This window comes from Paramormyrops kingsleyae, chromosome 16, assembly GCF_048594095.1.
Source record: "Paramormyrops kingsleyae isolate MSU_618 chromosome 16, PKINGS_0.4, whole genome shotgun sequence".
NCBI classification, from domain to species: domain Eukaryota; kingdom Metazoa; phylum Chordata; class Actinopteri; order Osteoglossiformes; family Mormyridae; genus Paramormyrops; species Paramormyrops kingsleyae.
The window spans coordinates 13,670,304-13,687,654 of record NC_132812.1 but is presented as its reverse complement, the minus strand read 5'-3'; the positions used below and the strand labels follow the sequence as shown (position 1 = coordinate 13,687,654).

Sequence of the window (17,351 nt, the reverse complement as noted above, 5' to 3'; positions counted from 1 at the left end):
AGAAACCTCAAAACGACCTCCTTACGGCCTCATGCAGGGACGAGCTTCGCGAGCACCTGAAGAATGCTCCCAAAATGATCATGACCCAGGCTCAGGAGGTGGAGTCGTCTGACTCTGACTCGTCCTCTTCCTCCTCGGACTCCTCGTCTTCAGGCAGCAGCAGCGACAGCAGTGACGACTCCAGCGACTCCTCGTCAGAGTCCTCATCCGACAGCAGCAGCAGCTCAGGTGCCTTTGCTTAATGGCAAGAGTAAAACCCTTTTGCCCCTGTTGGTGTGGGGGCACAATCATTATTTATCAGTTCCTTCCCAGCCAAACTCCCATTTTCCCAATATACCAAAGCATACAGAAGGATGCACATTTTCACTGTAAGGGATTTCTAAGTTGCATGACCCTGTTTTGCACTACACACTCCCAATATTCTCTGGAATTTCATGCTACCTGTTTGTTTTCGCAGATTTTTTTGGACAGTGTTGGGGTTTTTCTGCTGACTGTTGTATTAGAAATGCCTAGCTCAGACCTTATCTGTTGACCTGTTTCAACCATCTAAACAATTATTTCAGCCTTCCTTTGGTGAGCAAGGCTATCCTCAATGTGGACGTATGTTCCGCTTCTCTGGTTTCTGTGCTCAGACTCGCACCTTGCACATGACCTTGTTGTTTTGGACTTCCTTCCTCAAACACAGTTTTTCTCCATAGCATTTACCACACGTGCTTTGAGATTCTTGCTCGTTTAGATTCTCACACCGAGAGCTCGCCAGGCCATGGTTGTACCTCACAGGTAGTGTGCTGCCTTTTTTTGCAAAAATTGTGTTCTCTGCTCAAACCCATTATTTCCCCCAAAGGAATATCCTCGCTGTCATGTAAATTCCAGATTATGCTCTTGCGGTTGTCTGTGGCCAAATGTTGCATCATTTTCCAGGGTTAACTTGCCCGCACAAAGCCATAATTGCATAAGCGATACTTTTAGGCTTTGGTTTCTGATGATGTACAACTGACCACATTTAGAAATGAAGAGATTAAAAACCTGACCTTTACGCCAGTGCCTGACCCCCACCTCAGCGTCCCCCCCCCAGTTCTGGGGTAGCTGGTTTTCCCTGCCTGGCAGAGAGAAGCTTCTGCATGTTTGATGGGAGAGCAAGAGATGGACGACTTGATTGTCTCAGCCTGTGTGCTTGTCAGAGTAGTGTTGCATTTCTTTAAAAAGATTTTTTTAAATTTAATACAAAACAGATTAGATTCAACTTTGTTGTACAAATACTCAGACAACAAAATGTAGTTTGATGATTTGTGCCTCACACTTCTCTCATTTTGGGGGGTGGCTCAGCTTAGGATGTTGTACCTGTGACCAGAAGGTTGCTGATTCAGATCCCAGGGTTGGCAGAGTGATTTCAGCATTGGGCCACTGAGCAAGGCCCTTAACTCCCAAAGTATGTGATTAAAAGAAACCCTCCAGGGTTGTAGGTTTGAATTCTTCCCCCCGATGTGTAGAGCTGGCATGTTTCTCTTTTTACTTTGGTTTCCTCCCTTCATCCAGAATCATGCAGGGAGGTGAATTAGTGCCCATAGTGCATGAGGGTGTGTGGGTGTGCGCCTTCCGATGGGCCGGGCTCCCGTCCAGGTTCTTCCTCTTCCTTGTACCCTGTGCTTCCTGGAATAAGCAGCCGGTTTCCTGTCATACTTAAATGTTTGGAAGATGGATGAATGGATGGATGGATGATTTATGGTATATTACTGTCTCCATATCATGCTGGTTCAACAAGAACAACAGGAGATACTTTTGAAATGCTCAGCCTGACAGGGCAGTGGAGTCTTCGCTATAATTTGTCCAGTAGCATTGAACTCAAAATGCCTTGAAGGTTTTGAGTCAGCAGTGAGTCGAACATGCATGGACATCATGTGGCTCTTCTTTTGATAATAAATGAAAGTTATTGAACGTGTTCACGGTTGGGGAGGTTGGTTCATTACTGCAATATTCAGTTGCAACCTGCCAACACCCTGCATCCCACACCGGGTCCGAGCCGCAATAAGATGTGCAGCGTCAGTCATTTTTTTCCGATTCCTGATAAACCTGCTTTTCACGCTGTGATAGGTGTGCAGGGATTCTGGGCCTGATATTCAGTGTTGATTTTTGTCCAGATTCGGATGCGAGGCGCAAGAAGAAGGTCCAGAAGAAGAAGGACAAGCACCACAGGCACCCTCCGCTGGAGGAGAGGCCCATCGAGCGGCACCAGAACCACCCTCGAGACGGCGGCAGCGAGGATCAGCACCGTGGCTCTCGCCACCATGGGCGTGACCGGGAAGAGGTCCCACCACTGCACCAGCGGGAGCGGAGTGACGTCTCTCGCCGGCCTGACCTGGGCCACGAGGACAAGCAGCGGGAGCGGGACGCCGCGAGAGACGCCTCGCGGGCTGACCGGCGCGCGGACACACGCCGGAGCCGAGAGAAGGAGCCAGAGAGTCGATCCGGCAGGCAGCGGTCAAAGTCTCGAGACAGGAGCCGGAAGGAGACCGACTCCAGGGACTCGTACAGGAATGGACTGGAGAGGTCGGGCAAGGAAAACCGGCATTCTGACAGACAGCGCGAGTCCAGGAGAAATGATGACCACAGCAGGGACTCCTCTCCCAGGAGGCGAAGATAGTTTAAATTAAATTCCCAGGCGAGGAAAACGAGTAATCACTGTCTGGCATTTTGTAAACAGTCTCTATATGGCCAACTGCTGGGCTTGTGCATCCTGGTGTTATTTGATACAAAAGGCCTTTTCTTTTTTAAAACAAAAAAATTAAAACTACTGTTTTTATCACCTCAAGCCAAGTTTTTGTAAAGTCTCACAAAATTCGGTTAAAAAGGAAACGTTTATTTTGTGTGTAAAAGGGTAATTTGGGTTTTGTGACAGCTTGTACTAGGAGGGTCCTGACTGGCATACCTTTAAGGTGACACACATCTTGCTATGAATTCTGGGAAAGGAAAAAGGTTGGGGTTTTTTTTTGTTTTTTTCTTAATACCTATGATGATTCCAATTCTGTGAAATTACTCTTCCTCAGCTTTCCCAGAATGTGTGTAGTTCTGTTTGGAAACACTGAAACGCTGCTACATTACAGTATGGCTTCCGCTGTTTGTTTGCCAATTCGGAAATTATATTTAACAACGGTGGGGAACTGACACTCTGATCATGCAGTTGGAGACCTTACGCAAAAGCCTTGAGGATAAAGTGATTTGTGCTCAGAAAAACAAGAATGGGTCCAGTGTTGAAAATGATGTTTTAAAGTTCTTCATTAGCCCCAGCTTTGCCCAGTTTCTATTCAGTGTTTTTCAGAATTACAGATGGTGAAGCTTGTGGATTTTAGCCAGGTGATGGGACTGATATTGGAAGTAAATTACTTAGCTTGATGTCTCTGAAAAAGCAGTATTATTGATTTTTAATGCTTCCCAGCTGTACATGGTTACTTTCGTGCAAGTATTTGAGGAACTTGGATTTATGTAACTAAATTTATCACAGAAAACGGGGTTTAAATATAAAAGCTGTTAAACAGGCTGTTCAGCCAGTTGGGTAATAATTTGTTGGTGTTAAATGAACCAGAGGCATACAGTTTCAGAGTACTGTACTAGACAGATTACCCTTCAATCACCTGATTCTCATTGTTTTTTTTTCTTCTTTTTCATCCCACAGCTGGTTAAATTGTGATGTCTTGCTGTAAAATATCATATTGCTTTTTTTGCTATAGCGTCTGTCTCAAGACATCGTGAGCGATCGTAGTTTTATATTAACCTGGGTTCATTCAGTGAATTTCTTTGTTACATGTTCACTATTATGAGTTTCATTCTTTCAAGCATCAAATAAAGATAATGTATCTTTCAATTGAGTTTCTTTTCATTGCCGACTTAACAGTTGCTTCTTAAGCCAGTAATTTTGACCCATTTCATTTTACAGTCTCCTGTCCTACATGGCATACAATTCAGACTTTAACCCCGTGTGAAATAAAAGTGAATGAGTTTTACTTTTGATCGTGTCAGACATTCTGGGACAATGGATCACCGTCTCTATAATTAAGAATGAATTAAGCAAAGTCCACCTGTCGGATAAATGTCTGGCGAGCTCCCAGCCAAACCATACCGCTTTATTCGTAGCTAATACAAAAGTCTCATTGCTTTGATATGCTTTGTATTTTTTCCAGTGGAAGTACTTGGTGTGGTATGCCATGAATTGTGGTTTGACAGGCCTACTTTCAGTTGCCCTGGCTAAAGATACAAGCCTTGTAAATGAGTTTAAAAATAAAGCAGTGAGATTACTTACAACCTCTCCCCAGAGCTGTAATCCTTAGTGGAAGTTGCGTTCCGAAGCTGCCCCTTCCATATCCAGCACTGCATGAATTATAGACTTTGTATTGCTCTGCCAGCCTGTCCCCATTCAGACACCGTGGTGAGGATTGCGCAGATGTTACAGCGGCTCAGTCTGGATGTGTAATTTTCTGTTAGCACCAGCTAGTCTTGTGAGACCCTGTTATCTGCTTGGCTCTTGTCTGCTGCCAGTTCTGTGTCTTTAATGGGGCGTCGGCCTTCGGAGGACAGCGGTAGGGGCTTTTATGAAGATGAAGACGCTCGGCCTCCAAATCCCAGGATGCCGTTAGTGCATCAGATATCGATCAGATATTCCACCTGGTTAGTGGTTTTAATTTGGGGCTGATGTATAAAAACCAGCATGTTTCTGTTCCCAAGAGTCACATGAGTAAGCAGGCAAATCTGAGTCACAGAGCAGTCTGTTCTGTTTATGTATCTCACTCCACAGGCCATGCTCTGTGAGGAGATGAGTACTTCACAGAAAGACGATGTGAGGATTTAGTGGAAATCATAGCTGATTCTAAGCGAGGGTGACTGTTAACATGAGCTGGCAGCAGAGAATCAAGGTTTGGGTCTTTTGGCCCAAAGAAATCTCTCTACACTGCAGTACGCGTTTTGAGTGATTTGTCTGAATGTTGTGTCTTGCCCACATCTCTCGGTTCCCAGTGGAAATTTCCCAACAAGCCACAAAAATGAATGTAGTCTCTTTCAAGCTTGTATTCTTGAAATATTTCAGTTGCACCTTCTGCTCTTATAACCGGTACTTTCTAATGCTGAATAGCATATAATATATATTTTTGTTACTATTATTATTAATGTTTTTGTGTTAGCACTTTACCTTCAAGTACACACCAATAAAATACAGTTTGTTGCTGGTGTCGGTATTAATGCTAATGATATTTCAAAATCAATACAGTATGTTCTAGCTAAAAGACATGGGTGTGTGAGGTAAGTGCTACAGGAAACCAGACGAAAGGCATAAGGAGCTTGAATTACAGTTGATTGTTTAAGGGAAATCGCCACCCTTCAGATAATGAGGTGAAGACCTATTATTTTAGTGTTTCAGAAACAGAATTTGAAAAATAGCACGAGGCTATCCTTTTCACGGAAGGGAGTGGCAGAGGGGAATCTCGGTTCAGGAATGCTGTACTTTGTCACAGAAAGATCACTTAGTTCTTATTTGTCGTATGGACATTGTCTCCCACATTTGCCCGGACCAAATAAACTTGGCTGGTTTCCTGCTGCGTGCGAGGAGGAAGAAATTGACTCCTGTACTTGTTGCGATATCCTGTTTTCTGTGAAACGTTGAACCAGCTACGTGGATCATGCTGAGTGCATCAAGGACAGAGTGTAAAGGGATAGCTGTCTCAGATAGCTGCTTACCCCCCATGGATCTATAGCTCAGGAGCAGATAAAGTGTAGAATGATATTTATTGCTGACTGTAGAGGACACGTGCTGGGTGCTGGGGGCAACAGACATAACAATAGGGCTCCGTGACCCATAGGCTAATTATGCTTAAGTTACCGGGCAAAGCACCCCGCCACTGTCCAAATTTAGGGACACTTTCTGCTGGGGTGTTCCCTGCATTCCCAGCTAAAACATGACCCAGATAATGACACTATCTGTCTCAAATATCATTAGCGACATTTTAATTGCACCCTGTACTGCCAGAATCATATTAGCGGTTTTATGTCATATGTATCTATCTCTCCTGAGAAGAAGTGTCATTTTTTACAAATTAACGTACATTTTTTTTGTCAACTATACAACGATTTCCTTTGTTTACCTTGTTAAGGCGACAAACTTAGACTGAGTAATTCTAGTACTTTTATATTCTTTAAGTCGGCTTAAATGTAAAACACGAGGAAACGAATGAGTATAATCGGAATATAGTGTGTTACCACATGGAATTTACTAAAGGGTGGAGTGTGGGTGGCGTTTCACAGCCCTGTATTTAAGCTCTAAAATGGGCTTTAACTGGATGTCCATTACTGCAACATACAATTAGGGGTCCAGACATACTGTAAAAACAGTCGACAGTAAAAATATACATATAGACCAGTTCCGATAATATTCATAAAGTACAGGGGAAAACAATTTACCTTTACAAAATTAAATACTTATTGATAAAATACTGGTCATAGATAATAAATATAGCTCTCATAGAATGTATTTCAATACATCATTTGTAAGTAAGACCTTTTCAAAAATGACACAAATAAATGCCAAACTAACATAAATCCCTCCTCGTGTTCCATAGATGACCATCTGCTATAAATATCGCATGTCCTTTGGACCTTAATCTGTGCTTCTCCATCCCATGTTTCTGTGTCACCTTGCATGCTTGATATTGCGACATAGACACATGCAACTTAGAGGAAAGCAAGCGGGAAGAGCAAGAACGCTTCAAATCTATGAATAACTACAACGGAGATTAGTAAAGCAACCGCTTCTTCACGCCAATGGAGATAATCCAATCCGAAGTGGCACTGGAGACTGATGCACAATCGGTCCAAATCAAACATCAATTACTCTACGGGAAACCTGCGACTGGGGGCGAAGCGCCAACGCTGCGCGTATAAGGAAACTAGGACGCGCATTTGCGCTCAGGTACCATCGCCCTTTAAGGGCCCGGGATGAGCATGCGTGGACGAGTGTGGGGCTTAACCAGGACCCAGCACATCATTGTCAAACATTGCAATAAGGTCTGGCTGCACGCAGTCCGACTTGCAACCGGCGAGAGGGGAGCGCGCACAACTTCTTTAGCAATAAACGACAGCACAATCGCGGAAGGTAAGGAAGGCATCCTGAATGGCGCCTGTGACATTATAACAAATAACGACGGTAAGTCCGTGTTTCGCAACTTGCACGGCTCTGCCAGGGGACTTTTAGGACTGAAATGTGGGAGAGCGGCGCCAAAAACAAACGCCGCACATCATCAGATCTGCTCTGTGCGGTGGCTATAAAGCCGATTCCCAGGCTAAATCCATAGTGGACATACCCCATACTTATTGTCTGTAAATTACAAAGGACCATATTTATTAAGGCCACCGTTAGTTTAAAAATATACTTGTCAACTATCAGCAATCTACATTAGAGATTACTTTAGCGATATAGACGCAGGGTACAGTATAATTTGGGATGCTGTATGTATTTCGAGGTATAACCGTTATCAATTCATAAATTTAAAAAGTATGATTTTCAGAGTAACATTAAGTCAAAGCGATTTCTTTAAACGCACTTGTTACTTGAAATGATTTACACAAATGTACTCATCTTGAATTAAGAATGTAATTTCTAACAGTTTAATGTTATATTCATATAATTTCCTTTTATGTAATGAAGCAAATATATCGGTCGTTATATATATATATATTACAATGATACACCTGGGATTTTCTTTCTTATTGAAAAGAAGATGTATAAATTGTGTCCTATTTGGACTCTAGCAAGCTGAAGTGGGAAGCCAGACGCACAGTTTGTAATCCTCTTCCATCCTGTATCAGTCGTTCTACTCTATATATAGATGAATAGAGATAAAGTGACCTGCCGCGAAAAAGACATCTTTATATCGCAGATGCACGACATGTTCGTATTGTAGGTTCGCATTGTTATTTCAGCAATGATCACCATGTACTTTAAGAGGTACTTCGACATTTTCCTTTGATTCTTTAAATAAGACCTTGAAAACGCACAACAGTTCGCCTAAGATCGCACCGTGAATATGTTGACCCATTTAATAGAGCACGGTGAAGTAGTGTTTTGCTCTCCATATCTCATAATAAGAGCGATGTGAAAGAAAAGATAATCTGATATAGACATATTGTAGTACAGATGGCAAATGTCACTTGCTATTTCAGTGATCTGTCTCAAAACGTTTGTTTCAGATGATATGTAGCCTCGCATGACCTTGCACAGTACAAACAATGTAATTCCAACATGTATTGCTGATTTTTACATTTCTGGAATAATATTGTATATGTGGTTTTCAGCAAAGAATGGGAAATACAGTGGTAATAAAATGACATTACCAATTTCGGCGTGTGTGGGGGTCATTTTGCTTCAGAATGCAAGTTAGTTTATAATTTCTGATCCCTAGCAGCATAAATCGATACATTTCTGTGCTTAAGAAAGAATGCCGAAAAACCTGTAAGTTACTGTGCTTTGTCTTTGCGGTGTCAAAGCCTAAATATCTGTCTGCCCTAATTGTTCAGGTCACTCAGATGACGGTGACATACCTTAGTCCCTGCCGCAGGTGGCAATAGATTGTACCTTTTAAGTAACTTTTGTCCACACTGTTGGAAAGTATGCCTGTGTTTAATGATCTTAACTGGACACCTAAAATTGACTGTTAATTGTGTCAGTCCAGAACTCCTTACCTCCTTACCGTTCTACCAGACTATGCCTGTGTTCTTTATAAAGGATCTGTTACCTTTTTATGTAGTGCTTTGCAAAAGACCTCTTCAGTAGTGCATGGACTATACATTTTTCAAAACTTGACAGCACAGACTGAATGTTTCATTGGGTTAAGTGGGTTACAGTAAATATTACGAAAGGGAATATATATTATGTACATACATATTCATACTCATGAATGCCATATTTCTCGGTATGGACAATCAATTACAGGTGTATGTTTTTGGATGCATCTTTATACACTTGACTTACTGGCTTGATGCAGTTTTCCCAAATTCTTCTTGGCAGATTTATTCAGTATGTCAAGTTTCCTGGGACTAGCTTATGAATTTCCAAGTATTTCCAGATTATCAATGGGATTCAAGCCAGGAATTTGCTTCTGTCACTCCAAGGCATTCACATTATTATTCTTCTGTCATTATAGCTTTGCCCTTCTACTTTGGAATGGACTTTTCCCTGAAAGCATGTGGACTTTTGACTTTCTGGAAAGGTGACTTACTATCCCAGCTTTAAGGCTTCGGCAGAGTGAACATTTTCCCTGGAATCTGCCTCTGCTTTTTTCTTCTCTTTCATTCATTTCCAGCATGCTTCGCGGTCAGTGTGAAGGACAAGCACTCTCGTCTTGTAGCACGATGCTGCTGCTACTGTATTTCTCCGGACTGCGTTGGTCCTAAATCTAATATTTCAAATTCAGACTTCTAGCATCCAATTTTGTACCACCTGACCACTGCGCATTTTGCCAGATCGCTCAGATGTTTTGTTGCAAAATCCACGTGGGTGCTGAAATGGCTCATTTTTACTGATTGCTTCCAACTTCTTGCTGCTGTGATGCTGTAGTGATGTGGTTATTTTCCAGTTTTACCTTCGGTGTTGAACTCTGGAGTTCTTTCTCTGGTGTTGCACAGCCAATTCTTACCAGTGTCTTTCTTGCCTTTTAATCAGTTTGGTTGGGTAGCTTGATCTCAGCAGCAGCTGTTGGCACTGGTAGGATTCATGTTCCATTTTTAGTGAATAAATTGTGCCCAATGGGATATGGTAGACTTTGTACAACCTTTTTCTGATCTGTGCTTTTTTATTGACTTTATCCTTGGTTATTCTGTAGACTTTTCTCTACGGTCTTCTTAGTCAGTACCAGACCAAGAAACCTCACAAGGGACACAGGTTTGTGTGTGTCTATGTGTTCTGAAATTATAGAAATGTTTTTATTGCAAACAGGCTGGCCACTCAAATATTATTATTATTGTATTCCCTGGACATAGAATACATATGGTTTAGGGATTGGTCCGCCGCCTCTGCCATCACTTGACAGGTCTTTTTCAAACTTTGCAGACACATTGTGACCCAAAGTGTATGAATATAAGGGCAGCGTGTTGCTCAGTGGGCTAAGCCTGTGTGCCTGTAATCAGAAGGTTACCGGTTCCAACCCAGCCACAGCACGTCTGTGGGTCCTTGAGCAAGGCCCTTAACCCCCAGCTCCCTGGGCACCGCTGCAGGTGGCTGCCCTTTGCGGACGACTTACTCTACAAAAAAGAGCAAGTTGAGGGAGGCATAAAGACAATTCCCCGACAGGGATCAATAAAGTATCCATTTTTATTAATATCTGGAACTGATCATATTTTGAGACAAATCACACCAAAACTGCATAAGCCACACAGTGATAGCAAATAGAAGTACGACCTCATACACTTTATTTTGTTAGCCTGATAACTCAAAAACTATTTTATGGATTTTATTACTTCACAAGGACATTTATATGGATGAAGATCAGTACCGTATTTTATTTTGAGACAAATCTCATTAAAATTGAAGCCGCAGCACTAGGTGGCAGCAGAAGCAGGAAAGGATGGCTACAGAACACAGTAACACTAAAAGTGTTTGATGAATCTTTTTCAAACTTCCCTGGAACATTGTATAGGCAATGCTCTGGGACCTCTTTCATTTTGAGACAAATCACACCAAAACTGAAGTAATGCCGCGTAGTGATGGCAAAGGGAGGAGCCCCTCCTGGGGAGAGTGTGTAGGGGGCCTAGGGATTGCAGTGGTTGGGGGGGGGTGTGGGGGGAGTAGGGATTAGATGGGGGGGTGGTGATGGGGCCAAAAGGGGAATACATTATTGTCATTCTCACAGCATCTAGTTTTGTCAAAGGGACTGAATCATTATGCTAATTTATGGAATAAGTTTTAATGCAGCGACTTGATCATTCTATTTGTTGTAAAAAAAAAAAAAACCTTACAGTTCGTTTTTAATGTTACGGACTTTTCTCTTGTTAAAACTGAAAATGGCCTGTCTTTCAGGGGGATTCCAGAATCCACCCAATGACAGTCCACAACAAATCCATTCCTATTTGTTTTATGGCCTTCAGTGGCACTGCATGTGCAGAACAAATATAATTCCGTGTTACTAAACGACACTGTTTTTTCCCACAGTGCATTTTATGACAGCCTCCTCGAGTGACTTTCAGGGTGTTTTTTTGTTGTTGTTGCCATTGAGGCTGCGCTGGGCTGCTGTGCCTGCTGACAGACGGAGGCTTCAGCAATGTGTGGCAAACTGTATTGCAGAGCGCCTGGCTCCCAGCCAGGGTTCCTGAAGACTTTAAATAAGGCGCACTATGGTGTCATGGTGGCTGATTTATTAGGCGTACTATGAACAAAGATCCCTTTTATGAGTCTATGTGAAAGCGTCTTCATGTTAGATTGAGAAGTAAACATGACGGGGTCTGCTGTTCTCTGACAGTTTTTTGGTGACAGGTAGGTCTAGAGCATTGTGTTCCTTTTTTTTTTAAACATATTTATTCCTGAATTTCTCAGTGGTCTTGATGCACAAATATATTTCTGTGCACTGATACTGCTGAGATTTTTGCAAATCTAATGCACTTCACTTTCGCCTGTAAACAGCATTTGCATGGTGAGTTAATTGTATTGTCCTCTGTGACACTCTCAGCAGAGCTACGAATCGAAAAAGAAAGGTTTAATTTGTGAAAGAATGGAGATCAAAGGGGGGACAGCTGTTGGTACCAGTCAGCTGGCAGATGGGCAGGATAGGGAGTCTACACACACGAGCCTCTGCACTGCTTTTGGTACATACTGTGCCACACTGCCATCCACATTTTGCCAACAGGCTGATCGTGCTGCTGTGTCTCAGTGCTTGTCGCTCCTTTCGTTACTCTGCCTGTGGGCTTCCATGGGGCAGGAAAACTCTGCTGCCCGAGGAATCCGAGGTGGGGGGGGGGGTACACGGGCGCTGGCTGGACCAGAGCTATCCTAACACTGCCACAACCTCGCTCCAAGCAAGTCGCCTCTCTGACGTTGCCGCGACATTGCACAACAGCTATAGAAATAAAAAAGAAAGTTTGTTTTACTGTGCGACCATTATACAGTTGTGGTATAAGGGGGGGAAAGTGTGGCTTGTTCTTGCTGCTGGTGTGACATTTCAGTTTTGTGGAATAATAAATATAGATTGCACATCTGAAAATGTAAAACATAACAGGCCGGAAAGAACGGGCTGGGAAACACAATACAACGGGCATAAAATAAATATTTTATGATGTGGTTTTTTTCAGTGGGGGAGGCAGGTCTGCTCAGGTCCCTGCATGATCCCCAACACTGTGTGTGCACCATGTCATGTGGCTGAATGGGGGGTTCTGAAGTCCAGAATTACTTTTGATTCTGGCCCATGGGCTGCTTCATAACTGAACTGAAACATGTTTTCTTGATGATTTTACCTTTTGCCATATGGGTGCAATTTTTTTCTCCTTAAAGGGAACCACATTCATAATTCGATGCCAGAATTCTTACTCAGATCTGGCGTCCTGCTTCATAATTATATTCATGTTTGGATCTGTGTGGAAAAAAACAGATGTGTCTGTTCCAGTCTCATGTAAGTAGTCATATAACCTGTTTATTTCAGACATTGCCCAAATCACAACCTAGTCTTCTCATATTTAATATGTTTTCTCTAAACTTGTAGTGTTTCATTTTCTGTGCCATAATAATAAATAATATTAATTTACATCATCATAAGTAATTAAGACATTTTTTGCCTGGAACCAACATTCTGTCACTAAGTTGAAAAAAACATGTCACATATCCCTTTGTGTCATACAGTTAATGCTGAAATTATTAATTCAATTGTCTAGCCATGTTGTTGTCTTTCATGGGCAATTTTCTAGATAATCTTCATAGTAATGGGGGGTAACACCACATGTGTGGTGTTCTAGAGCCTTATGATGTGCTTTCCCAACCCTCGCCAGTATTGCAGGGAGTTGATCTTTGGTTTTCTTCATGGAGGAGTATTTAATAGATTTCTTCGTCTTAAAATCAGTGAGCAAATTGTTTTAAAAAACCGAAGCAAGACTTTTGCTCTTTAAGGGGTCATTGGTTCCCTGAAGCTTTACTTCTACACTTAAATTAACCTTTAAATGAAACGCCAACCATTAGCGGAGAGACACACCATATGCACTGTGTGGTCTCCCCGACGATGACGCCGGCTTGTTTTCATCAGGGGTTGGAAGGACCACATTAAGAACAAGGACCTCCCAGTGCTGCAATGCACTTGTCGGTTGTGCTACTACACCACAGCATTTTTTTATGTACTCCCATATAATAATAATAATTATAATAATAATAGTTATAATAATAATAAAACAACACTCTTCTAATACACTGAAAGTGTGCTTCTCTAATAGGGAATCCAGGGCACATTTCAGATTGGGTACCCACTTAAATGGTCAGTCATGTTGATGGATTAGTAATAAAGAAAATTCTCAGGCAGCAGACCGTTATATTTTATGCAATTCATGCAATGGCCAGAGAAAAATTTAAATGGGTCTTTAATATTAAAATAAGCTTTGTGACAATCCCCTTTTCCCATTGTTATAAATTGTCGCTCAACTTCATTGCTCATTGCAGTTCTAGGTGCAAGTTATTCTGGAATATTTCGCAGTATCCAGGCATAAACATAGTTCTGTCCTCCACTAGAGCTGTCTGCTTAGGTGAGCTAATTAGACTCATTCTGTCAGCGATGATTTATGGACCTCGAGTTGTTGCTTGAAAGTGATCTATGAGTTGATGTGGGGAAAAGATCGTGTTCACTGCACCTGTATTGTAATTTTTTGCAGGGAGCTGGTTTATTTTCACTTGATCTGATGAGGAAATAAAATCAACAGGGCCAATACTCTCATATCAGCATAATTTATGTGCAGGTGTGTATAAGCTAGTTTTGTACTCTGAGTAATTGCTATCAGTTGCCGGCTGTTTCTGAAATCCTAGTGAAGCCTTGAACGCGCTTGTCGGGTTGCTAACAGGCTCACCAGTAGAGGTTGGGACTGAGAAGAACCCTGGTCACCACCATCAATTAGAATTACAGTAGCTTGTACATACTGTTTGCATTTTACCAAATGTCATAGCTTTCGAATGCTAGCTCACAATGAGCATGTCCATTTTCGTCTAAATGCATGTACTGTATTGCCTGTGCAATTTGCATTTTGGTTCTTGAATGTTCTCGGGAGGTGCCATCCAGGGCAAGGTGGGAAATGGGACAGAAATTAATCGCCCCCATGTCTACCCTGTCTCTGCGGAGTTAACAGATGATAGCCATAGCTATGAAACTAGGATATCGGGAAGGTCAGCTGGTTCCAATAATTAGCCCAAGGACAAGGCGGGAAGGTGGAGAGGATTATGGGTAATGCATCATCCACTGGTTACTGTTCCTGACGGGACTGGGCCTATTCCTCGGGGAGGGAAACAGCAAAGGGAAGCCTGCACCCATGCTGGGAGACGTTCAGCCTGAAATCCATGTGCTCTTTGAATATTTCATCTCTTCTCCATTTGGCCATCACTCTCCCCTGTGACTTTCACAGCCCAGCGCAGATTGGAGTGGAGCGGACAGCAGGGCCTGACTCTCGTTGCCCTGTGAGTTTTCTCAGACCTCTGTTCTGTGTAGTTCATTCCAGGTCGTTCCCAGCAGCAGGCCCTGTGATTCATCCTTCAGGGCAGCATTAGACACTCTTTGTGCATTTGTTATTTATTTATTTATTGCCGCTTTAATCGAAATGCAAATGCTCGCCCTCCGGGTGACGTGGGATGAGTGCCAGCTGAAACGGTAGCCTGGGCCGTTTCCACATGCCCCGGATTCAGTTTCACATTCCCGCCTGATTGACGTGGGTCGTGCTGTTTGAACGTGACCATCCGATACTCACTGCAATGTCAGCGTGCCAAGGTCGCGGCAAAGTAAAGACGCATGTGTGAGTCTGAGCAACATGGGAGGGGGGGGGGGGGGGTTATTTTCAAGAGATGCTCTATCAATTTTCCTGCTGCAACAAAAAAGCCTTTATGTAACATAAATTAACGCCGTCTCATTTCTTGAAAGAAGACCTGGACATGCGGAACGGCAATACCCCAAGATTCCTGTGGTTCATTAGAGCAAGGCCAAGTTAAGTGACTGTCACACAACTGCACCAGCTTAAGCTGATTCATGGCAGACGCTGGCAGGAGATACAGTGTAGTGTGGACAAGCTGCCTCAGTAATAGAAGAAATAAATGCAGATTACTGCCACTATTTCAGCTGGTGTTGCGTTGTGATGCCCAACTTTGAGAGCTAAGCAGCTGCTCCTTCTGGCCTAGAAAGAAGCCTTGCTTTAGACCTCACTTGGGCCTGCAATGTTCTGCTCGGCTGAGAAAACCAGTCCCAGGAGAAGTGGCAGCTGGTTGGAGAAGGCGGAGCGGTGTATGGGGCATATCCAAAAGCTGTTCCTTCAGTTGGAATATATAAAAATTACAGTATAAGTCTTCAAATTGTTGATCAGATAAGAGGGGGAACAATGGCTAAGGAGACTGGGTTCAGGCAGACTTTTAAGATCATGTTGCATCAGTCTTGAGATCATATTTCATCAGTGGCAGGAGAGTTATGGCATTCCCAAACTTGTCTTTTTAAGATTCTTTTGAATAAATGAAATCAACTCTTTTTTTTTTCTCATAGCAGACAGAAGCTCAGCTAATGGTGAATAATTTCTCAGACTGGAATAAATGTCGATACTGGTAGCTTCCCACGTGACACCGTCTTAAAGGGAACATGAGGGTTATAGCATCTGAAGTGATGACTTCCGTTTATAAGTTCCTTTGGTTACCTGATGTGCTCCCCCCTGCTGCAAGAGTAATTAAACACTTTTCGGCTGGGACCTTTTCCCTCAGCATTTAAGTGGAAAATGCAAGACAGTGTCAGCCCCATAAGGGGCCTATCGCACTGCTGGAGATACTCAAAGCAGCACATGATTTCTGAATGGTTTTCTGCTTGATGAGGGAGTACGTTTGCCAGAAATTTCAGATATAGAGATGATGCAGCATTCCGATGCACCTTTAGACTCACTGATTGTTCTTAAGCAGTTTTAGAAACGTATTTAACTCATCCATGTTCTCTGCAGACATGTGACACAGAAACATCATCTGATCCTTGGGTACTTGTTCAGGGCAGCATGATTACTCTTATAGAGCCTCATACAGACGGAGTAATTCCTCTAGTTTTAGGGCAGCCAAGCAAGTACCCATTCTCAAAAGTCAGTCCTGAGAGGCAGCCCGAGATTCAGCTCTGCGTCAAAGTCCTCCTGTGGGTGGAATTACACAGAAACGTGCAAATTAGCGGCTTGCCCTGCCAACATCAAACACAAATGAAACTGTTTGTTTTAAGACTGAACCCTGGAACGAGAAGATTTGTAACCACATAGTGAAACGAATCATTTAGCTGGAAACGCACCGGCATGTTTAAGGACTGTTTAGTGAAATGATTCACAGTGATCTGTTTTAATTCTTTGTTTAAATGAAAACAAACAGAGATTTTCAGCAGCGTTAGAAATCTGGAAGTTGTTTTGAATTTTCTATAAATAACTGAAATGGAAAATGCCGGATACCCTGTTTTACGGTTCAGATTACAGTTCACATTATCTAAGATTGTTAGTAATTTGCTAGCTAAGAACTTTAACTGGTTTGCTGACAGTTAAGCTGTTACTAGTTAGTATTAGTCCTGTACAGTTATGCTTTTAATTAATAAGCATATGTAGTTATCTAATGTTGAATGTTAATGAACTACTTAACCATATTGTTTAGCTGGGTTGTCACACTTGGGTGGTCATGTGTCTAGTTCCGCTCTAATTAATTACCCACAGTAATGTGTTGGTATTTGGGGGGGGGGGTTATGTTTCTTGAGCAACTGCGAATGGCGGAAAAATTTTAAAAACTGTGAAATGGCAGCGAAACAGTGGAACATTTTTTTTAAAACTGTGAAATGGCTTGATGAAAATATGAAATGCTAGACTTGGATGTAAGAATCCTATTTAGGTTTCCCACGGAAATGGGATTTATGACCCATGAATTGATGATGATGATTTCTTTACAGAACACAAGACAAATGACAGAGATTCACTGACATACAGCACACTGCACAGCGTAATGATTATTGACATGCAGGGAGATCATCACGACCTCCAGCGCCAGTAAATTTTACCCTGCCCTTGGATTCACTATTCGCCAATATTTATTTATTCTTAACTAGCTAATGTTGAAATCAGAAAGATGTGTGTATGCACAGCTCAACCTAACATCCCTC

At 42.4% G+C, this 17,351-nt stretch overlaps 2 protein-coding genes across 5 annotated transcripts in view; both read left to right on the top strand.

The window, feature by feature from the left end:
* Positions 1 to 3,859, top strand: part of cwc22 (CWC22 spliceosome associated protein homolog) — a 28,774-nt gene extending 24,915 nt beyond the window's left edge. The window contains exons 20-21 of the mRNA XM_023801737.1: positions 38 to 228; positions 2,139 to 3,859. Of these exons, the coding sequence (XP_023657505.1) occupies positions 38 to 228; positions 2,139 to 2,641 (694 nt within the window). The 3' untranslated portion in view covers positions 2,642 to 3,859. The remainder of the gene's footprint in view (positions 1 to 37; positions 229 to 2,138) is intronic.
* Positions 3,860 to 6,804: 2,945 nt separating this feature from the next.
* The window catches only part of znf385b (zinc finger protein 385B), a 72,397-nt gene continuing 61,850 nt past the window's right edge, over positions 6,805 to 17,351 (top strand). The window contains exon 1 of one of the 4 annotated variants that reach the window (XM_023801743.2): positions 6,805 to 7,183. In XM_023801743.2, coding sequence (XP_023657511.1) covers positions 6,976 to 7,183 — 208 coding nt within the window. In that variant the 5' untranslated portion in view covers positions 6,805 to 6,975. Of the gene's footprint in view, positions 7,184 to 11,394; positions 11,504 to 17,351 lie in introns of those variants that run through there. The other 3 variants (XM_023801738.2, XM_023801740.2, XM_023801742.2) reach the window with 3 other exon arrangements.